Genomic DNA, 22893 nt, shown 5'->3' on the forward strand with positions numbered 1-22893 from the left:
CTCCTTGCTCTTCCCGAGGGGCACCTCACCCGCCAGCGCGGCTTTACCGTCCGTCTTGCGGTACCCGGCGCTTTTAGCCCGAGAGAGGGACGGCTTCTGGACCGATGCGCTCCGGTGGCGCGGGAAGCCGGTCGGTGCCCGGGCAGGGTGGGCCGGCGGCCCTCCTGCCCGTGACGGTGCCGTTCCCGGGAGCCCGGCGCAGGACCCCGACGCTCCCCCGCGGGAAGCCGTTTGGGAGCCGGGGCGGGACGGCGGCGTGCCAGGGGTCAGCACCGCCGGGCTTCTCCGCCGCGGTACCGGGGAACGCCGCCTCCGGGCTGCAGGTACCGCACCCGGGGGGGGGGGGCGGCGGCGGGGGGGCGGCCGTGCGCCCTCACTGACGGCGCGGCTCCGCTTCGCGCCGCGGCGGGGACGGGCCGAGCTCTGCTGGAGCAGGAGCGGGGGGCTGAGGACGGAAGCCCCCCTCCCACGGCCGCCCCCGGGGCCGGGGGACCGCGGGGGCGGCGGAGCGGGGAGGAGGAGGCGGGGCGCGGGCGGCCCGCCCCGCCCCGCCCCGCCCCTCACGGCGGCCCCGCCCCGCGCGCAACCTGAGCGCGGGAGGGGCGCCAGGGCCCCGCCTCGGCTGGCGGCGGGCAGCGGCGCGGCGCGGCTCGGCGCGGCTCCCGAGGCCGGTCTCTCTCGCTGCGGCTCCCGCCGAGGTCCGGGCGGTGCGCGGTGTCCCCAGCGCCGCCAATGAAGGCAGCTGCGGGCGGCGGCGGGGCCGCGGCCGGGTGAGGCGGTTGCGGTTGCGGTGCGGTGAGCGGAGGGGAGCGGCGGGGCGGGCGTCCCGGCGGAGCCCGCGCCCTCCCGCAAGATGTCATCGCAGGGCAAGTTCAAGAAGGACAAAGAGATCATCGCCGACTACGAGGCGCAGGTCAAAGGTGCGGAGCGGGGGACGCCGCACCGCGGGGCGGGCGGCGGGGCTCGGCTGCGGCGCCCGCCTTTGTGTGCGGGGCGGGGCGCGGCGGGGCGGCCCGGCTCCGGCTCCGGCTCCGGCTGCGGCTGCGGGAGCCCGCGGCCGCCTTCCCCGCGCCGCTGCCCCCGGCGCCTCCCCCTCCCCAGGCGACGGCGCCGCCGGGCGCGGAGCGGCCCCGGGGGCCTCGTCGGCGGCGGCGGCGGAGGGTGCCGGCCCCGCGGGGTGGGCGCCGGGGGAAACTCGGCGTGCGGGCCGGCCGTAACGGCTAACGAGTAGAACCCGAGGCGAGCCGAGCCCGCCCTCGCCGAGAGGCTGCCCTTTTCGGGGGGCAGCGCCTTTGTTTTGGGCAGCCGTGACCCCCCGGGAGGGCGGGCGGGCGGGCTGCCGGCAGACGAGCTGGGGCTCCGGCGTTCGGGGTCCGCTCACCGAAGGGAGAACCCGTGTAGCGCCGGCGTGCGGGTGAGGAGCTCTGCTCGAGGCCTCCCCGGCGGGGAGACACCTCGGTCTTGCAGGTCTTATGTAAGGAACTTCGCCGTGCACCAGGCCCCGCGATTTCCAGGGACATAATCATTATTATGCAAGTCCTAGCGTCGCAGGATGAAGACCTTTGAAGCGGAGCGCTTTATTTCTAAATATCAGGGAAGGATATAATTAAAGGTTGTGTCTGTTGAGACCACCGAGCGTCAAATGTCAGGCTCCAAATTAATTTTTATTGCAGTTAGACTTGCTGTGGGAAAGTTGGTACCCTCTGGAACATCACAAATGTCTGCAGTCTGGTGAAAGACTGAGTGTGTGTGGTCAGACAGAAGAAATTAGTCCGTGTAGCCATCTCTCTGTTACAAAACCAGGATTTCTAGTATCCCTAGCAAACTGTATTAACTGATACTGTTGGATAACCTTAGTTCATAAATCTACTCACTATTGCGACAACTCCTAATTCTGTTAGTTGATGACAATTCCTTTTCCCACTTTCAGTTTGAGGATACTTAACTGCTTACTTAATGCATTTTTGTTCAGTTGCCCCCTTCGAGTCCCTCGGCTATTACATAAAATTGGCTCCAATCTCTTTGGTTGGTTGTTTTATATAGGTGTGCGTTCACCACTTTGCTATGTTTAAGTCTCTGGTTAAGACAGAGTTAAATAAAAATATAAAATAGCTTTTCTGCAAATTAACCTGTGAATGTGCAAACTAAACAGCTTTCCTGTTTTCTCTAGAGGTCACTTAGCATGTTGGATCTTGAGCTCAGCTGAGTGATGTCTTAACTGCACAGAGACCGCTTTGAAAAAGGAGCTGCTTAAGTGCTGCAGTGCAATGCCAGTTGGAAGGATTTTGGGGAAGGGGCTGTCTGTTGATTTCGTGCCATTGTTTACTTTCTTGCATTTCAGCCTTTTGTAGTTGGCTTTGAAGAGTGATATAACAGTCACAACATGCTCTACTCAGTGCCAATTACCTTTCTGCTTGTGTGTAATTTGGGCAAATTGATGTTATTGCACCCTGCAGTTAAGCAGATGAAATATTCTTTTAGCCTGTGGTATTGTTCTGTTTTACTGGAGGGGATTTGCATTTATTCATAGAGTCTGTCCCATGTTTCCACGTTGTTCTCGAAGGTGTCCTGGTTCCTGCTTCTCAGATGCTTGGGGCTGCAGAGGGGTAGCTGGAGGCAGGACTGGGCCTGATCTGTTCCAAAAGCTTTGCTGCAGACATCTCCAATATTTTTACTTGTTGTTGTTTGTAACTGGAATACTCGTTTGCCGTGATCGTTCCTGGCCCGACTTCTGTAGCCTCATGGTTTCCATATGTTAGGCAGTTAACGCTGGAGTTATGTGTAAGGGTGTTTTATTGCACCACAGCGATCACGTTTTGGGCTGCTTTTCTGGGCAGCTGTAACACAGACCGAGTTTGCTGATGGGCTGGTAATAATTTCCTTGATAGCATTCTGTGCCTAATTATACCTCCAGAAATGTCCATTTTCTGATTTAAGGTGCTCAGACTGTATTTTCATCCAAATAAAGGTTAATTCGGATGTGGTGAGAGTTTAACTGCACCCGAAGCTGGGGCGAGGCGGGAAGAGTTGGACCCCAAAGTCTGCGTGTGCTGTCTGCTTGCTGCCTTCAAGGTGGTGGCAGCTCCGTCCCTGAGACACGTCAGGTCCGTCACAGGACCAGCGTGGTCTCAGGGTGACCTTGGTGAGATGAAGGAGCTCTGGCCCTGACAGTTGTCACCCTTGCTGTCACCTCCCTGCAGGGACCCAGGTGGCTCTGACCTTCCCACATTGCTAAATGGTTGGAGGAGGATAAACGTCTGACTCCAGAGGAGTTGGTGCAGAGCTCTGTCGTGTCCCACGCTTCATCATTAAATGGGGGCAGTGGAAGAAAATGTAACTGGGCAGAAAGGTTTAGTGACAAGTCAGTGGTTGGTCATGACATTAGTAGGGACCTGAGGAGGACCGGCTGCCAAGGGTGCTCTGCAGAGGGGATGGGGCTTTTTCTTTGACTAGTCGTGTACCCTGTGTGCAAATGCAACAGATCTGTGTGTTGTCGGTGTCAGCAAAACCTGACATGGGGCAGGGTTTGTCATCACCTAAACCTTCTCCTCAGGCCGTGACAGTGACCATAAACACCCATCTCCACTTCTGCTCCCCTTCTGCAAGGCCTGATCTCTCTTGGCTCGACCTAGGAATTTCATGTAGGCCACCTCATTATTCCAGATACTCTGTTTGTTTCCTTCAGGGATTTAGTCGTTATTCTATTCATATCTAAACACCTGCTACCCTGGTGAAGGCGGATACCCAAATCTCAAGAGAAAGACTAAAATGGAAAAGTAACGGGGAGAAAGAAGGAAAGAAAGAAAGAAAAGGGGGAGCCATGGCGAGAGAGACCAATGGAAACAAAATGTTGGCACAGAAGAGCTGGCATACGAAGATAAGAGATGGAAATCTGAAGAAGTGATGCCGTGTTATGGAGGTTGAGGCTGAAATCTGAACACAGCACAGTGGTGGTCCCCATGGCATGCATGGTCAAGAAAACAGCAGGGAGAAAGGTGGAAAAACCCTGCATGTGAACTCCAGGGAATACATTGGCATGGGTGGAAGTGAAAGTAATTCACAGCAGAGGTGCGTTTAAAATGCATTTAAAAGATAGATGTCAGAGGACTGGAAACAGGGTGCTGGCCAGCGTGAGCTCCCAGGCAGCCTGGAGGGTATGAGGTGGCAGCCAGTGCCTGGGGCTCTCGCAAAAGGCAATAATCATCTAGCAGTGACTCAAGTGCGTAAAAAAACCCCTCAGCTGCCCAAGTATTACTAGAGGAGCCTGACAGACAACTGGGAATAACATGGTGGGGAAGAAAAAAATGTTGCTTAGGCTGATTTTTAGGAAAGTTTAGCTGAAAGCTCTCTTTCTTGGGCTGTTGGGAAGTGGAGCAGAGGCCCTGAATGGTTTGGGGACAGCCTGTCAGTAGCTGCAGCGCGGGAGCCGAGCCCTGCCCCGACCTCCTTGCTCCAGGGTGCTGCAGCCTCGGTTAAAAAAAAATCGATGAGTCCACACTTTGTGTGGGGAGCATGATTGGCATAAGTAGAGTTTAACTGGTGAATAATCTTTGTGCATAGGGGTGATTTATCAGCCATAATGACTTTGTATCTTCTTTCCCTCCCTGGAGAATGGTGTCTCCTTTTCTCATGGTGGGAAGGAGTCCTGAAAATGCTTTGAAAAGATAGAGGGTGTGTGGGGGGGGTGTGCCTGCATGTGAGTGCTGTATGCTGCACGCACTCCTGCTGCATGTTGTAGGGAGGGCTGGGGGCTGATAGCTAGGCCATGGTTACGCGGTGTTGGTAGTGATGCAGGGTGCCTGAGGCTTTGGGTTGGTGCCGCTCCATTTTTAGGAGTGGAAATACCTAATTGTTGCTGTCTGTGGCTGCTGCAGGCTGGCTGTCCTTGCAGCTCTCCGCAGTGTTTGCCATCTGCCCGTGCATGGGGACCTCTCTCTGTGACCTCTCCTGAACACGCGTACCGCTGACAGGCGCCTTCCCATGGTGTGGTCTCTCCTGTCAGTTATCGTGCCGTGGGTCCGTCCTTTCCTTCTGCTGCTGATCTGCATCCTCCTTCAGCTGTCAGGAGAGGAGAGAGAGCTGCCCCAGGACTGGCAGCAGATGGTTGCTTGACGGTACCAGAAAGAAAATATTAAGGGTGCTTTTTAGGAGTCAGGTTTTCTTATTTGTCTTTCTTAGATTTGCAAACAGGAATGGTTGCATTAAAAATAAATGCCAGTAAAGATATGGCTGCATATTTACAACTGCCACTTTAAAGCTACTTGCAGAATACAGTATATCCTTAGATGCACAATTTAAAGTGAGTGTTTTCAGACGTACAATTTTAATTGGTCTAGCTGGCCAGAAAGATAAATGTCTTTTCCTCATTACTGTCAAATGCGTGATTTGTTGCTTTAATGAGCAAAACTAACCAGTTTTAATTATGTAGATGCAACTGTTTATGGTACAGCATTGTAAATCTTGCAGAAAATTGGGCATCATGTTGATTGGCTGTTTAATTTCATATTGCTTCCTGAAGCTTTTCTTTCACCCTGGCAAAATTCAGGTCATTGTGTGATCTATTTGGTTATTGTTGGCAGGAAGACTGCTGTGAGTCAATAGCATCTTCTTCTGTCATATGGATGGCAGGTGAAAAGCATCCCTGGTGATCCTAAAGATGGTAATCTTTAAATGATGCATCTGGCTGCATAGTGGTAAAGGGATGATTTCTTGCACTTCTAGGACTCTTAGTCGCTGTGTAAATTGATAATAGAACTAGAGTTTTGATGGATTTAGCATATGAAAACATTAAAAAGGCTTGCAAACCCGGGGCCAAAGAAAAACAATGTGTTTTTTCCCATTTTCATACAAGAACTGTAGCTTAGATGAATTTCTCATTGCTTGTTAGCTTCATTTTACTTTTTCTATTGCAGTGGCTGCATCCCTTCTTTTATGACTATTCTTATTTCCTACCTATTGCTCTCTTTCCACTTTGCTCAGCAAATTTTTGGAAAATTCCCATACCAAATTATTTTCTGGGATTATGGCTTGCTCAGGAGAGAAGCTTGGCTCCCAATTGGAGGAGGCATCAGGGCTTGAAACTTGACAGCCCATTTAATAAAATGGTTCTGTGCAAAAGAGAAGAAAGTTCCACCCCTTTGGGTGGGCTGGTAGGAAACTGCTAAATATTAATCACAGAAGCAGTTATAAAATTTCCATTGGCTTAATTGCCTTGCTTAACAAAATGTAGGGAAGCGTTACCTGAGGGCCAGCTGGCATGCCTTGGTGGTAGCTCCGTTGGCTTTAGTGGAGTCGTCTGCAAAAGATAGCAGAGCCTGATGAATCTGATGTAGTTTCTACTGTGACGCTTCAGAATAACTGCTCAGTGTTGCTCCTTGTTTGGTTGATTCCCATATAGATTTATTTGTTGTTATCTTCCATTTATCCTCTGTGTTTCCTCAGGGGGGTCTGGTAGTGTGGTCCTGGCAGATGGGTTTTACATGAGACCTCCATGGGCGGGGACTGGGAGGGCCATGTGCAGAGAATAGCAGAGAAGTATATATGTGATTCATAATAAAGATTAATTGGCAGTCTCTAATGGAAACAAATTGGATCTATCAGAGAGGTTTCCTGCAAAGCTAAAGTCCCGAGCACTTTGTCAGAGGCTGGGATGGTGCAACTGAGTCAGCAGGCTCCTGCACGCAACCGACTATCGGCTGCTCTGTATAGTTGCTGCTGGGATGGACCTTCCTAAAATGCCTTGGCTTTGGGCCTCCTCTGCGGTCTGAGGGGAGAAGGAGCTGCCAGCTCACGGTAGCTTGTGAGAAATGTGTGTACCTGTGTGCTCGGGTGCCTTGCTCTGGGTCAGACAGATGTGGTCCAACGCTCTCACGGCCAGCTCTGCCTGCCCGCCGGGGCAGGCGCGTGGGTACGGCACCGGGCACCGCCTCGCCGGGGCCGGGCCGTTGGCCTCGCGACGCTGGTGCAGACGGTAGAAGTGGAGTGTGCCAAGGCACTGTGGCTGCTCTTTCTCGTCAAGACATCGCTAAACCCAAAGACTCTCTAGGTGCGTGGCCCCATTTAGATGGGGAGCTGGATGGGGGCCTGAAAGCCTGTGTGCTGGCCTTCTAGCAGAATGTGGGGTGATATTTAAAAAAAAGACAGGTGACATCACTAAAGTGTTTTTTCCTCATTAGACACAACTCTTTGGCCCCAGCTGAAGCTATTTAACCAGACATGGCAGAGTGGAGGTGCCTCTGGCAGGATAAGCAGGAAAGCATTGCTTTCTTTCTAAAGACGGAGAAGCTGGCAAAGAGAGCGGCCAAGGCATGAACCTTTTGCAGGACTCGCTCTTCCTGAGTCCAGGTCCCTGGCTTCATCTTGTGGCACCTTGTAGTGTCCACAGCTGGATGGTTGGTGTGGGAGGTTGTGCTTCTCCTGCCCTGTGGCGAGGGAGGGGGAAGCTGGAGCTCTGGGTTAAAGCTCATTAGTGTGGCCTGATCCCCAGAACGGGGCAGAAGTCGCGTTTATCAACCGTGCTTCTTAAACCCTTGGGTTCACGTGGGAGCATCCGTATAAAATGGAAGCCAGTGGCTGTTCCTGCAGCTGATGGCCTTGGCGCAGAGCCTGCACTTCCCATGGGGAGGCTGTGGGTCCCATGGGGAGGCTTTGGTTCAGATTTCTTTCATTAAGGTGACTTTCTTCCAGTGTGTTAAAAGAATGAAATCCAGCTGTGTTTGGAAGCATGCGGTGGTGAAGAGGCCTCCTTTGGGCTTTGGTCCACTTTGGAGGCCCGAACTCCTGCCTTGGGCTCAGGGCCTCGCGTGGGGACCGGGAGCGAGCGTGCGTGTGGCCGAAGCGCGCTGCCCCGAGCGGGTCCGGGCACCCTCAGCAGCCTGTCTGGCTTGTGCGTGTGCGTGACGAGTGCTGTCTCCAGTGGGGATGGCCTGGGCCTCCAGCCTCTCCATTAGCTCTGCGCCTGTGGGTCATCTCGCATGGGGTCGGAAGTGCCGGATGATGAGTCCAGCCCAGAGGATGTGGCTTGTCCTTGGGAAGGGGTCTGGTGGCATGCAGGAGCTGGGGTCCTGCAGTGCTCCGAGGCCGCTGCTGAGAGCTGATTTCAATAGAAAAGAACAATAGTTCGATCCTTGTAAGCCTGGCTATTTTCTGTCCTGATAACTGGCAGGTACCTGGGTGCAGCAGGCATTATTTATCGATCTACCCTTCTTCCTGATAACAGTAAAAACCTCTTACAACACTTACTCATGGCCTGTAGCTAGTCCTGGTTCCAGGTGAAGAGTTTCAAGGGCTGTAAGAGTGCAGCACCAAATGCGCTTCAGGTGCTTAACAGATATTTATAAGCCTCTGCAAGGTGTAATATTTTAAGTTCTGTGTGCACAGCTTCAGCACCTGTCAGGAGCAGGATTTACTCTCCCCTTCTGCTGGCCCGTTGAAGGTGGGGGGGAAACCCTCCCCCTCAAGCTCTTAAATTTTCTCATGCCTGAACTTGGCTTTGTTTCAGTAGCTGTTTGTCAAGCTACCACCCACAGCAGCAACAGCAATCACCTTCTGAAATGCATTTACCGACTTCAGAGGCATTTATACTCCTGACAGGCGGCTGGTGATGGAGTGGTTCGAGCAGGTAACGCCTGGCATCAGGCTCGGGGTTGGAGAGGGGCACAATGGCGTGTACAGTCGTGTCCCTCATGCCGCTCTTCAGCAAAACTGGCACGAAGTAATCTCCCCTTTCTTACAACCTGGGTGGCTATTTAATCCCGAATGTTGATTTAATCCCAGGAGGCTTTTGCTGAGCTGCCAGCGACTCTTCCTCTTTAAAAAAGACAAATATTTCTTACTAATAACTATTGTGTTGTGTGTGCCCCACCTCTGTGTATTTTATTGGTATGTATCATAGCAGCAAGGGAGGACATAGAAACGAGTAAACAGCATGAGCCCACGCAGTGACAGTGGTAATAATGGTTTGTACCTGTCACTGATGACCTCTTTGGCTTCCAGTCCTCACCCAGTGCTCCTGCTTTGTGCTTGCGGTTGTTGGATGCACTTTAAGCTGTTCACATCTCCAAGAACCTGATTTGTAAACTTTTCTCTGAAAAACTGGCCCGAGATGACTTATTTTGGTGTCCCTTTTCTCACCTCTAGAAGACAGCTGCAGTAGTTTGGGAAGAGGCAGCTGCTGAACAGTGTATCGCAACACACAATTTTAGGAGGGGAAGTGAAGGAGTATTGAAATAAAATTACTGAGGGAGTTTATGTAGCTGTAGTATGCTTCCCTGGGCTGGGACCGAGTTGGTGTGATAGGGCTGATGTGTTTCTCACTGCCACAGTGCTGTGGGATTGTTCAATGACTGTGAGTGGTCAGCAGCTTGGTTTGAGAGTTCATGTGAAAAATGGCACCATCAACATCACAGCAGCCCTCCCATGCCAGGCTGGGGAATATACAGCCTTGTTCTTTATCCCAGTGTTGTCATTACTCATCAATGAGGAGGCAGCTGTTAGGATCCCATCCATGGTGGGGAGGGAGAGGTTTTAAATCATCCCCTTTGTGTTAAATCATCCTCTTTATTTTAAATCTTCCCCTTTGTTTTAAAAACAAAGATACGTAAAAAGGTGTGGTGTTACAATTCTGGTGCGGAAATTGGAGCTTTTGTCCTAGCCTCTTCTAGCAGGTGGGTCCCCAGATGTAGCTCTGTGTGCGCAGCCTCCTCAGAGGGGAGCGACAGCAGTGCCTCTTTGCTGGTGCTCAGGCGTTTGTTCGGATGTGGCTGTGGAGCTGTGTGTCTGTCTGTACTGGCCTGAGTTCCCCAGTTTGGGAAACCCCGGCATGGGAGGGATTGGGGGAACCAGAGAGCTGGAAACTGGGAGAAGGCTACGGCTGTGAGATTCTCTTGCTTACCCATCTTGCGCTGTTGAGCTGCCTTGAAACAGTGTGCCACCCTGAATGACAAAACTGTTTCTGTTAGCTTTACTGATGTCCTTTCCCGACTGCTGAAGCTAAGCTGACATTCAGGGGAGGTTCTCCATGAAGATGTTTGGTGCTGCAGGCTGTTAGTCTGGAAGCTGGAGAGTTTGGGAAAACGATGCAGCCTCTCTGTGTCCAACAGCTTCAGAAAAGAATTGGCATTAGTGTCTATCACGCTTCTTTCCTTCAAAGTTGAATAATAGCTTTGAAGAGGGCAGAAAAAAAAAAGATTTTACTTTCCTATTCCACATAGGCCTTTGGGAAGACAGTCATGTATGTGGCAAGGGATTGCAGTTACTCTAATGCATCTTGCTTCTCAAAGTAGTTCTATAAAATATTGCTCTGTCTTGCAGCAATGGCAGGTGTGCAGGAAAGCTCAGTAATTTTCTGTTAGAATGACTGTAGAGTTAAATTACCTACAGTTTCTTGCTTGTGTCTATATCAGACAGAAGAGAGAGGAGAGGAGGTTGTTTCTTAGTTGAGCATCCCTCATTTTTTAGCTCTGTCCCTCCTGGCCTCTGACCCTCAGCGGCCTGTCTGTAAAACAAGCAGAGAAGAGGGGATGCAGCTCTCTGGGTGGCTGCTAATCCTGCTGCTCTTGGGAATGCTCGGGGTTACAGCTCTCTAGGGCAAGGATTTTATCCATATGGCTCTTGCTTTGGTTATTATCTAGATAGCAAAGCTAACTAGTGGTTAGGTGAGACTCGGTGTTGTTTTACTATCTTGCTTGTATTGTAAGAGTAAATATTTAAAAAAGAAAACAGGATACAAACCCATGTAAATGACCAGAGATTAGGAGATAGAGATCTGACTTTAATAATTCCCATTAAGGGAAAAGGGAGCCTGGTTTTCCACTGCCTTTCTCAGTCTATTGGACCAACTTCACCTCTGAGGTCCAACATTGTGGAACAGTATCACGCATTGGAGGACCACAGGAGAAGTCCCTGTCATGGTCTTCCTGAAACAGTGGCTTTCCCTTCACTAGGGAAGAACCCCAAAGACTGGTTTTTTTTTTTAGATGTTGTGGCATTGATTAGCTTTGAAGAGTTATTTGTGGTCTTGGGGATATTTTGTGGCGTGATTAGAGCCTGAGGAGATGTTCTGCTACTTGGAACAGCTCGTTTAAAGAAGATAACCTCAAAAACAGATTTCTTAGCTCAAGATCACCAGCTAAATAACTTTAGGTTGCTGGCCTTGTGTGTGTGCAACTTTTTTCTCTCTGTGAAATGCACCGATTAATCAATAATTGTTTCATGGGAATAAAAACCCTTGCTATGGAATGAAAATGCTTCCCCCCGCCCAAGGTGACTAGAATTCCGCTTTACTGCATGGTGAAAGCTGACATACCCAGATCAACTAAGTGCTGCTCAGAAAAGCTTCTGTCTGTGTAAGCTTACAGTGGGCCAGCAGCTGAGATCTGAGGGAACTCACAGCAGTGAGTTACTTTTTATATTGATGGTGGTGTTTAAAGCTTCTGGCTCGGACAAGATGGGACTTGCTGTCCAGTGTTAGTGACCTAATGGTTTTAAATGAACTGTTTTTGGGGAAGAAGTCTGCATTTGAATCTCTCCCCCTCCCCCTGCCTTTTTTTTTTTCCACTTCATGGAAATTTAACTCTGTGATGATGCTGTAATTTAATAATTGAGATTATAGAAGAACTCATAAAAGAGTAAGAACTAGAGATTGAACTGTTAGTGTGGCAGTCTGAAGCTTTCGTGTTGGCAAAGGCTCTAAAGAGAATTTAAGATTTTCTCTGTGTGAAAAAAGGTTAATTGATATTTGGGAAGAGCCTAAATGATAGTTTTGAAATTTTAAAGATGCAGACCTTTATCTGATCTGGAGAGAAAAAAAAAATTCAGCTGTCATTTTACAGTATTGGCAGTGTAGCAGAATTAAAGCTGCAAGAGAGCTTGAAGATTGGAATTTCATTGCTAGACAATGACGATCAGGAGGTGAAGCCTTGTGCAGATGAGTCCTGTTTGGGAATGTAGCCCTGGAGTGGGAATGCAGTGTGAAACAGCAGGCTGTAGCTCAGAGCAAGATGGAAGTAGTGCTGTGACTTTTTTGCAGACTGCTTTGTCCCCTTAATGGGAAGTGATACACTAAAGCTGCATGAGAGTATCGAAAGACACTGTGTTTAGCTGGTCAGTGAAGGAAGAAATACTGTCTGCAAGGTTATCCTGCCAAGAGCAGAGAGTATATTTAGCTTTTTCTTGAACTCCCATCATCTGTTCCTGTTTGCTTCAAAAGCTGATTAGTTACTCCAGATTTATGCTGGTGTTGCAGAAGGTGACCCATGGTCATTGTGGAGTTGTGTCTCTGGACCTTGTAAGCTGGATGGGGATGTCTGCTCAACAGTGTCTCTGGAAGGATGCTGTGGACCACTTATCAGCAGTGACCTCCACTGGAAGGAGATTTGCTGTTAGATGATGAAGACGTATTGGGCCTTCTAAGAAAATGTTATTGTAGGCAGCTGTTTTCGCCTCTCTATTATTTGGGAGGACGTGCTAACTCCTCCGGAGGGACAGCATGCCCTAAATGACCATTAAGGGTTGGGAAAGTCCTGCTCTGGCCAAAAGATAGTTTTGTTTGAAAATATGACTCGGCCACTGTCAAACATGGCGCTGTGGGTTTGAAGCAAGTCCTCTTGAATGGGTGGGATATCTCCCATTGACTTTGGCGTGTGGTGCTTCATGCCCTTGAGATCATGTGCCAAAATCCCTGCCTGCATAAGGGATCACGCAATTTACATTGCAAGGTTAGAAAAGAGTCACAGTGAATCCTTCACCTTGCTTTTCATACCGTGGTGACTGAAGCCTGTCTGCGTGTACCCCTCCAAAATGGGCAGTCGTGGGAAGTCTGGCAAAGGCTCCTCCTTTGGTATGTCTCTTCTGTAAGTAAAAGACCTTGTTTGTTGTCACATTGAGTACTTCAGCAGTGATGTGGTGTACAAGAGGGTGCTGACTGCTTACTGGGAAGTTATTTGCGCATAGCTCGGTAGGGTTACACTCTACCAAGTATAGGCTGGAATACCGTGATGTGTTTTTATTTTGCAGTGTTGCCTAATGATTGTTTCTTTTTGGAGATGGGCATATTTTCAAAAGGGTCGGGTACTTTTACAGTCAATATTATGTACAGTTAAGCATGCTGAGGTCAGCACAATTGAATATCATGCTTCAGGGTGGAATGTGATTGCTAGAGAGATCAGAAAACAATTTCTATTCCTGTGTGGAGCATTACACAATTGGCTGGATACATTATAGTTTCCCCTGCAGCATCAAAGCAATGCTCTGAGAGAGGCCACTGGATTAAGTAACACTGGCATTTCTGTAAATACCCGTGTAATAGTTTCAAAATGTTTAAGAGTATTAATGATTTTATTTTCCCAGTGCTTCCAAGATGCAGGCAGTAGCGTTCTGCCTGTTTGGCTGATGGGGAGTGCAGAGGCACAGAGACTCGGGCAAGAGGGCGGTAGTTAGGAGTAGGAGCAGCAGCAGGTCCTCGAACTCCGCATCTTGCACGAGGACCAGAAACTGCCTGTGCACTGGCCATTTGCTTCTGTCAGATGTGTCTTCTGTGCTGCTGTGGTGATTGGGTAGTGTACGTGCTGTGTGATTCTCCTTTAACCAGCTCGGTTGCTTTGTGAGGTCTAGAAAACCGTCTGATCGGCTGATCTGTGGCGATAAGTCATGCTGAGGTCCCTGGCTCGACTCAACTGCTGCTTCCTGTTTTCAAGTGAGGTTGTCGGCTCCTTGGGGCAGGACGAACTGTTCCTCTGTCTGTGGTGCAGAAATAGGTGGATCTTTACCACCACAGTGCAAGTAATGCTTAACTTCACATTTTGGAGATGTACTGAAGCCCCAGGAGAGAGCAAGCTGCAATCAGATTACATCCATTGTGGGTAGGAAAATGTGAGTTATTTAGATGTTGTACAGAAATACTGATAACTTGGGACAGCTAGCCTTACTCTGCGATGGAAACCAGTTTCTTTCACACCTCAGGGGAACTGAACTGTGTTTTGTGGCTAGGGCTGGGTATGAACATCAGCCAGAGATGGAGAAGGTGGACTTATTGTACAGGTCATTCTGCAACAAACGGTTTCTAAGCGCACTGTGAAGGTGTGACTGTCTGTGTACATTCAGTGTTGCACCCAGAGGGAACTGTAAGACTGATATCCTAGTCGCAGCTCTTTGAAATGAGTGTAACAGTCACACACAGAAACTCTGCAAGATTAAGCTTTATTTTGCCAGATTTTCCTTTAACCATTCTTCATTTTACTTTTCACTAAATACACTAAATGTTTTGTAGAGACTCTTGTAGTGCCCTGTTCTTTTTTACCACTAAAGCGAATGGGACTTCTGTTGTAATAAATGAAACTGGAAATCAGGATCTCCACTGTAATTGCATTTTTTGAGTAGTTCAGGAGGAACCTGGGGAGGTGTGGCAAAAACTGAACAAAAATAAATAGCAGCATTGAACCAGTTTTAACTTGGAGTATATCAAGTGAATTGGGAAGCAGGCTCTCAGCAGCAGGTTCTTGTAATGCAATTTTTGTTTCTTTTAACATCCTTGCTTGATGGTGTTCTGAGTGATTCATGTTTTTAAAAGCAGTTCTTCCTGTGCAGTGCTTCTATGCTCTTGACCTACTCTTGCTAAAATCCCTCAAGAAACAATAAGCAAACATACTGTAAGTGAAAATGTCATATTATAAACCCGTGAAAGTGAAACCGTAACAAAAAGAGTACTCAGGTAGTCATTGTTCTTGTGGGATGGCAGTTTGAGATACACTGTTGGAATAACAATAATCTCCTTCACGTAAGAGGTCAGCTCAAAACTAAGGGTGAGTGGGAAGAAGAGGAAAAAAGAAATGCACATTGTGTGCCTCTCCTAATCATACAGCTTGTTCTTGTGCGTCTCGTGGATTGTGCTGTTGATGTAGTTGCCTACTGCTTTACAAATGCTTTTCAAATGTGGTGAGAAGACATCCATGTCAGATGGGAGACGAACGTATAGCAGATGGCATACCTCTCCCGAGGCACCGGGCGGACGGAGATAATTTTGCAGGTCACAAAACCAGAGAATAACTTCTTCAGAATTATACTTTCATTGGGGCTTTAAAAAAAAAAAAAGTCAAGGACATTTCTTGGAAACTACTTCACACAGATAGATAGATATGAATGTTTGTTTGCTGTTTTCCATTTTCAGACTCAAATGTGCTCGCAGTCACCTCAGAAGACATAACGCCAGGGCTCTGACAGCTCGTGGCAAATGTCCTTTTTTACTCTAGAACTGATGTAATGTGTCCAGCTAGCTGTGCATCTTACTGCATCGAAACACATCATATCTCTGGGTGCTGTGGCACTGTGGAAACGTGGGGAGCAGGGGATGTGCCGGGGGTGTCTCCTTGATGTTGGAGGGTGCGACAAGGACCCAGGTCTGCACTCTTGACTCCTGTGCCAGGCTTGAGAGTGCACTGGTGCTGTGGCTTTGAGTGGTGAGGCTTCTTAGCACCAATGCCTCTTCACCTGGAGAATGGGGTTAATGATGTTGTCTCTCTTGGAGTGGATGACACCGGGGAGATTTCATAAGGAGGCATAGTGTTTTGAGGGTTTAAGGCAGTGTATTAAAGATGAGGCACACCAGCAGAAGTGGTTCTTTTGTTTGAATGTGGTGAAATGGGACCCTTGTTTATCAGCCATAGCATGCTCTTGTTGTGGAGGTAATCCAGCTGCTCTGTCAGTTAGTTTGCACAAAACCTGTGATAAGCTCCATGACAGAGAGGTGGTTGGTCATGGGAATAGTCACAGGTCTTCTCAGGAGTTTTGCGACTGTGCATGAGAGCCAGGCGTGAACCCGGGCCACCCCATTGGTTCCCAGTGTGTGTAGTCTTGTCAGCGTGCCAAGAATTTATATGGAGGCTGGTCACATTGTCACTGGTGAGTGTTTGCTGCAGTGTCCTTGTCCATGGTGTACCTCACAATGACAATAAAAAAGACATTTATGGCCATCAAAATAACTACTGAGCCTGCAGAAATTTGTGGTGGCAATATGCCTTTGAAAGAAAGAAAAAAAATCTTCAATGACATCTTCCTTAGCTTTTTTGGGGGGTCTTTACTAGACAGCACACGTCCAGAGCTCGCTGGAAAGAACTCCTTGTCCCCAATAGCATCTTTGTGTGAAGACTCTCAAGTTTCCCACTGGCTTAACTGTTCCTTGTAAGCCTGCCATCCAGATGACTTGCCAAGATGGAAGGAGAGCTGGTCTTTGCAGGCTCTGAATTGCCAAGGTGTTTGCTGTGGCTCCAGTTGCAGCTTGAACAGGCACCAGACATCTAGGACGTGGAAGAGGCTCTGCTTTCTGCTGGAATCACCCTGACAGTGCTGCTGGTTTTTCCCATTCTCCTAGGTGGCACCATTAGGCCCGTCTCAGGATGAAACCGTTTGTGTATCATTGGTAGCACTTCCATTGCTCTCATCTGCTTTTGTCCCTCTTGTAAAACCCGTTTGGTGTTGCATGCTGTGGGAGCTCTGTGCTCTTTAATTGTTGTTTGTCATTGTGGGAATTGCTTGTTCTAAAACCAATTACAACCTGACAAAACTGATCTGCCTTATTTACAAATACATCCATCTGGTTGTGGACTGCGTGATATCGCTGCCAGAATAATGTGAGGCCTTTATTGCTGCTGCTGAGTTATTGAAGGGCTCCCGCGCTGGCATCGTCTGGAGCCGCACGATGGCTTACTGCCCGCATGTTTGCGTGCGTGTTCTTCGTAGGGCAGAGGGAATTAATGTTTAAAGTAACAAATCCTATGTAAACCGAATAGAGGTAAAACATTAGAGTGCTGTATCTCGGCATCAGCCGACATGGAGCTTTGCGGCATGTTTGGAGCATGCAATACAATGGAGGGTGCTAATGCAGCGGCTGCAGAGCAGCTCTGCTGGGCGCTGATGCCCAGTGCATCTGGCACCATGCAAGTGAGTGGGTAAGCTCTCTGCTGTGCTCGGGTGGCGACGAAGTGTAGTTGTAGCTGTTGCTGTTAGAAGTAGCATGCACGCGTGTGTGCAAGAGCTGGGGAGTTGAGAAACCCAAACTGTTTGGAAGGGGTTGGCAGTAGATACCACTCTGGTGTGTATTCTGTGCCTTTTGCCTGCTGCAACAGCTACGAGAACTGGGATTGCTGGCCACCTGGGGAAGGGTCTGGCTCATTCTGAATCTTCCAGAAACTTGTTCAGTAATTGAGGTGGGACTAGATTCCTCCTTAGAAGCTGCAGCCTCCTGATAGGTTTCATGTAGAAAATAGGCAAGAGAAGTAGGCAGGTGCCTGGGGTGTGAGACTCCTATTTCTGTGTGTGTTCCTAGAACTCAATTTTGAAAAGGCTCAAAAAAGGAGAAAAATGGATGACTGCTGTCAGGACATTGGAATTTGAAAACCATCACAACTGGTAGCCAAAACTTTCAGACTATTTTCATTTTTCTATGAATGTTCAGTTGCAGCTTAAAAAAGATCTGAGACGTTATGAATCAGTACTGATTTCACCCTCAGGCTAGCAGTTCAGAGCTGGATATAGTGAATTTTAGAAGCATTCACTAAAAGCCTCTATTCCTTGTTTACTTTGTGTGTTACCCACAAAGGATAGAAGACAGACATACGTATGTAAACAAATTTAGCATGAGGGAAACAGGGAAGAGTTGCCCCCTAAATGAAGTTATTAAAATTAGCATGACTAGGTTTTGACATATCACTGGAGGTGAGTGAATTAGTCACTGTGAATAATATATATGATAAATTCAGGCCTATTTTTGTTTGTGATTTACCTAGGAATGAACTTTAACTTCTATATTTATAAATAATCACTCAGTTTTTGCTGGCTTGCTGAATAACTGAAAATTCATAAATCGTTATGAACTGGAAGTACAGAATACTGCAATCTGCATATGAAAACCAGTGTTTACACAAATCTAAGTTTTTTTCGATTCTCTGTCACCATAGTAACTGAACATTTTCTATAATGGTGAACTAGTCTTGCAATGTGAGTGTGATATAGGACACTTCCATTTTACCTCCAGGGGCTGAGGTGGTGGTCTAGATCGTTGGGGTGCCTGGTACCTGCCAGTCCCTTGACATGAGCTGTGAAAATCGGGTGTGTGGAGTCAAAGGGTGTATTTGGTACCACTGCAGTGGGTTGAGCCCAAATCCTTCTCATCAGGGGTTGGTGCCTGGGTCTGTCAGTGCAAGAAAATGATCTCCAGCTGTTTGGCCAATTAAAGGTCTGTTTGAGAAAATGCATACCTGCCATGGTTTGTGGCAGAAATGCACTGTAATGTGGTCCTGGCATGGTAGTCCTGGCCACTCTGTGCTCCCCAGCTTGCTTTTAAGTAGTGCGGAGTTGCTCCTTGGGTCCTCAGTGGCTGTATATCCAAAATGGTGGAGAATTGCTCCAAGCCACAAGCATCGTGGTGCTGGCCAGCAGTAGTCTGTGGCTTGAAGTGACTGGGTCGGCAGTTTTGGTGACAGATGTTCCCCAAACGGGTCAAAGCTGCTTGTGCCCGCAGCAGCTGCTGGAGCAGGATGGGAACGGCTGCTGTGCCTGCTCTTGTGCTGTGTTGCCCCGTGCTAGCAATAACGAGGTTTGTCTTTGAACCCTCTGTTTTAACTCAGATCTTTAGTATCATATCACTGGGGGCTTTTGGTGTTGGGCTTTTTGAAATTGGAAACTCCTATCGTGCCGAAACTAGTCTTTGTGTTATAATGCGTGGTTTCCCCATCATTCTCGAGCAGTGCCTGTTTCCTGTTGCTGACAGGGCTGTTAACAGATTTTTAATAAGAAATTTTCTGAAATTCATTAGAGACAAATAACAGCCCTTTGATTCTCCCCTGCCCCCCTTTTTTCTGCTGTTTAACAGGCTGTAGTTTATTGCTGAAAAATGCAGATACGATACTCCATGGGGAAAATATTTTTTGACAAAATGATTCATGTAAATACACAGTTTGCAGTTCAGAGTGACAGTTTGCTGGTAATCTGTCGGCAGGGGTATGATCTGCAGTCCCCCAGCCTCTCTTCTGGTCCTTTATAAATATCAATCAAATAAGGACGTACATGGAGTACAGTGGACAGCTAAAAGCAGGACGAGGAAATGCAGAGAGAAAGCAGAATAGCAATACGAAAAGAGAACTCGCATCATCTCTTGTAACATGAGCTTTCAGTATGCATCAGGGCTAAGTTCTTCTGGCCATTGCAGCTGTAAAATAATGCTGTATTTTCTGTTCCTTCTCTCTTACAAGAATTGGTGTGCTGAAAGTGGCTGTGACCCGCGGGCAGGGTGGATAATGCTGTAAGGTGGTTATGAAGGTTTTGGCTAATGTCCTGTTTCTCGGTAGCTGATCAGCATGCATTGGCTATGGCTGAATCCCCACAGCCATGCCAAAGAGTGTGTTTGCTTGTGCATCTCCTCTTAAAGCAGGCCAGAAATGTGGAGATGCTCAAAAGGAGACTGAGATTGTACATTGTTATTAGCATGGGGGATTGATTTTGTTCGCTAGTTTTAAATCCAAATAGAAAATCATACTTCCATGATGCTGATCTTTTCCTTAAAACATAATTATAGCTCTGTATAATACAGCTGTTCTTAATCCAGCAGTTAATAAAATACCCTAGCTGGAGGCAACTTATTGGACATAATTTATGTGTAAAGGGATCTTGTGATTTTTTTTTTTTTTTGTGGGAGAGGGGGAGAGAAAATAATCCATTAACACTTACAGTAAAATTGTTAGGATAAACCCCATGTATTTTAAAAAAGTTTATTTGCTTATAATTATTAATGAACTCTATAGCTAAATTTACTTCAGTATTTGCACATTGCTTAGTTTGGACAATAAAACAGGACTGGACAACTTCCCTACCTTGTTTTATTCAGTTTCAGTGTTGGTTTGAGTCAAAGGCTCCTAAGTTGAAGGGAGATTTTTCACTGAATTCAAGAGTTTGGAATTGATCCCTCGTAAGATATAGTCACGTAAGATATAGACTGACATTATTTCAGGGAAATATTAATATGTAACCTTCCACCTTTTCACTGAAGTGATAGTATTTTTACTCATAATTTACCTTTTAAAAGCTTCCAGTAAATGTATAAATCTCAATTTTCATCTTAAAATTACTTTGCCAGTGTTGTAGAAAAATAAGATTATTTGTAAGGGTCTCAGATGTTTTCTTTCATGTACTCTGTCCCCCTTGCTTGATCTGTCCCTAGCCTGCTGCCTTCCTCAGCTTCAGCATATTTTACTTAATTAGTTCCCTAAAGGCCATTATGTGTGATTTTTCCCAAAAAGGGAACGAGCACGAGGCCATCAAAATGATAAAGGCCTTGAGAGCTCTGGCTGCTGCTTTGTATGCTCAGATGAATGAGACACCCCCCCCACCCCTTCTTCTGAGAAGCAGCATACAACTCTTGGGAGAAATTTCATGTGTATTTCACTGAAATATTATTGGCCGTACCCTTTTTGTACTAATAACTGTTATTTTCGTGTGTTCGTAAGGGGAGTTTTGCGGACTGCCAGGGCCCCAGGTTAGCCGAGCGTTCGCTGTCAGCAGGCCTGCCAACATGGCGGCCAGCGCGTGCCCTCAGTGGGGCAGGCCGACCAGGGAACCCTGACTGCCTCGGCAGGTCGGGACACCCTCGTGCCGGGGGGGGATGGAGAACGCCTCGGCTGTCCGCTGGCTCTGTGGAAGAGGCTGCTTAGCCAAAGCAGCTTTTCAGCCCTCCTCCCTTCAAACCAATGTTTTATCCATTGGCTTGTTAAAATGTGTATTATTTCCTTGAAAAAATGACACTCTTCTGTATCTTTAGATCTTCCTGGCAGGGTAGACATCTTTGACAGATGCTCATCTAATGTGTTGATGAAAACCTGCAGTGATGGGAGATCTGACATCCTCCCTGGTTAGTCCGTTAACTGTTTCCAATTAGACTCCTTTTTTTTCCCCCGGTATTTAAACTGAATTTTGTTTTGTGAAAAGAAGCTGACTTGTTCATGCATTCCCCTCTGTGCTTAAAAGACCAGTTGATCAGCCACCCTTGTGCAACAACCCCTCAGCAGCGGAAGACTGTTGCCATGTCTTCCTCCAGTTCTGTCTCTCCCAGGTCAAGCAAAACTTCCCTCTTGAAAGGAAGCCACGACAGCGGAGCTGCGTTTCCACCATACTTTACTTCCACCAGTTAGGTACGTGACGGATCCAAGCTAAACCTGTTTTAACTCTTCTGTAAATCAGATTGACATCTGTACTGCCATGTGCTGAACCGAGGGGACATCCTTTGTAAAACTGTATAGTTACATGGGCTGAAGTGTTATTACTTTGCTTAGCAAAGAATTTGGAAGGTGGCATAAATCTCCTTTTATACCCATTATTGCTCTGTGAATGAGAGAGGGAAATGTGAATTGCTTTTCTGGACCTGATGAGTAGGTTTCAGTGTGATGGATGATGGGTGACACTTTCACAACCCATCATTCATGGAGGTGCACAAATGGAAAAGCAGTGGTGCCTTGGCTCATCAGCATATGCATTTATCATATTGTTTAAGGCAGCCTCATTAGCTGCATCAGCTGTTGTGCTCCGTGTGCTAGGCTGACTTGGTAATAAGTGATGTGTGGCCTGGCTTCAGCAACTGGAGATTACATTATAAAGAAAAACTATCAACTCTTAGACTAAGCCTGGACTTGAGTAGAACGGGCAGCACAGGGAAGCACCAAGACTCTAAGTAGAAAATTGCTTCAGAGAAATCATAAAACTTTTCTTAGAGTCCGGTTGTATCCTAGGTGAAGAAAGCAATCATTGCAGCAATCCTCCACCTGAAATATTTGACTGACACTTTCAAGAAAGTTGCTGTGTGTTCTGAACTGAGGGTGGTTGATAGACCAGATGGTTGTGCTGCCGTTCAGAGGGACCTCAACAGGCTGGAGAGAAGGGCAACAGGAGTCTTGTGAAGTTCAGCAAAGGGAAGTGCCAAGTCCTGCATGTGGGGAGGAACAACCGCAGGCACCAGTGCGGGCAGGGGACCAACCGGCTGGAAAACAGTTCTGCAGGGAAGGACCTGGGCATCCTGGGGGACAAGAGGTTGAACATGAGCCAGCAATGCACCCTTGCAACAAAGCAGTCCAACAGCATCCTCACTGCATTAAGGTCTTGTCCAGCAGGTTGAGGGAGGTGATTGTGATCCTTCCTCCCTGCTCAGCCCTGGTGAGACACATGTGGAGTGCTGGTTCCAGTGCTGGGCTCTGCAGGACAAGTGGCACCTGGACACACCAGAGCAAGTACAGCATGGGGCCATGACGATGACCAAGGGACTGCAGCATCTGTCACATGAGGAGAGGCTGGGAGGGCTGGGACTGTTCAGGCTGGGGAAGAAAAGGCACATGGGATCTTACCCATGTGCGGCAATACCTGACGGGAGGGAGTGAAGGTGACCGAGCCAGACTCATCAGTGGTATCCAATAAAAGGACAAGAGGCAGTGGGCAGAAGCTGAAATACAAATTCTGCTTGAACATACAGGAAAATGAGGTGCTTTTGTTTGATTGGGTTTTTGTTTTTAAATGATGGTCTAACAGTAGAGTGGGCTGCCCAGAGGGGTTGTGAAATCTCCATCCTTGGAGGTGCACAGCACCTGTCCAGCCGCAGTCCTGGCCAGCCTGCTTGAGCTGCCCTGGCCCCCGGCAGCAGGGCTGGGCTGGTGGAGGGTCTCCAGAAGTCCCTGCCAGCCTCAGCAATTTGGTCATTCTGGAGGTCCATGAGGTGCTCCCAGCAATGACTTGTCAGTCTAAATGGTTGCTTGATTTCCCCTCTGCCTTCCTCCTTCGGAAGATTTACAGCGGATTTCCTCCTGATCCTGTGGCTCCTTGGTCACTGCACTGCCTCCCGGCTGCTAAGCCCTGACCTTGGCTTCT

General features: G+C 48.2%; 1 protein-coding gene across 4 annotated transcripts in view; it reads left to right on the forward strand.

Annotated features, from left to right (window-relative positions):
* Positions 1-22893, forward strand: part of SRGAP3 (SLIT-ROBO Rho GTPase activating protein 3) — a 172091-nt gene that overhangs the window by 40843 nt on the left and 108355 nt on the right. For 3 of the 4 annotated variants that reach the window (XM_069811758.1, XM_069811760.1, XM_069811761.1), the window contains exon 1: positions 609-920. The exons of the other annotated variant lie outside the window; for it this stretch is intronic. In XM_069811758.1, the coding sequence (XP_069667859.1) occupies positions 854-920 (67 nt within the window). In that variant the 5' untranslated portion in view covers positions 609-853. Of the gene's footprint in view, positions 1-608; positions 921-22893 lie in introns of those variants that run through there. 4 annotated transcript variants of the gene reach the window in all.

Source organism: Haliaeetus albicilla, chromosome 24 (assembly GCF_947461875.1).
Source record: "Haliaeetus albicilla chromosome 24, bHalAlb1.1, whole genome shotgun sequence".
NCBI lineage: Eukaryota > Metazoa > Chordata > Aves > Accipitriformes > Accipitridae > Haliaeetus > Haliaeetus albicilla.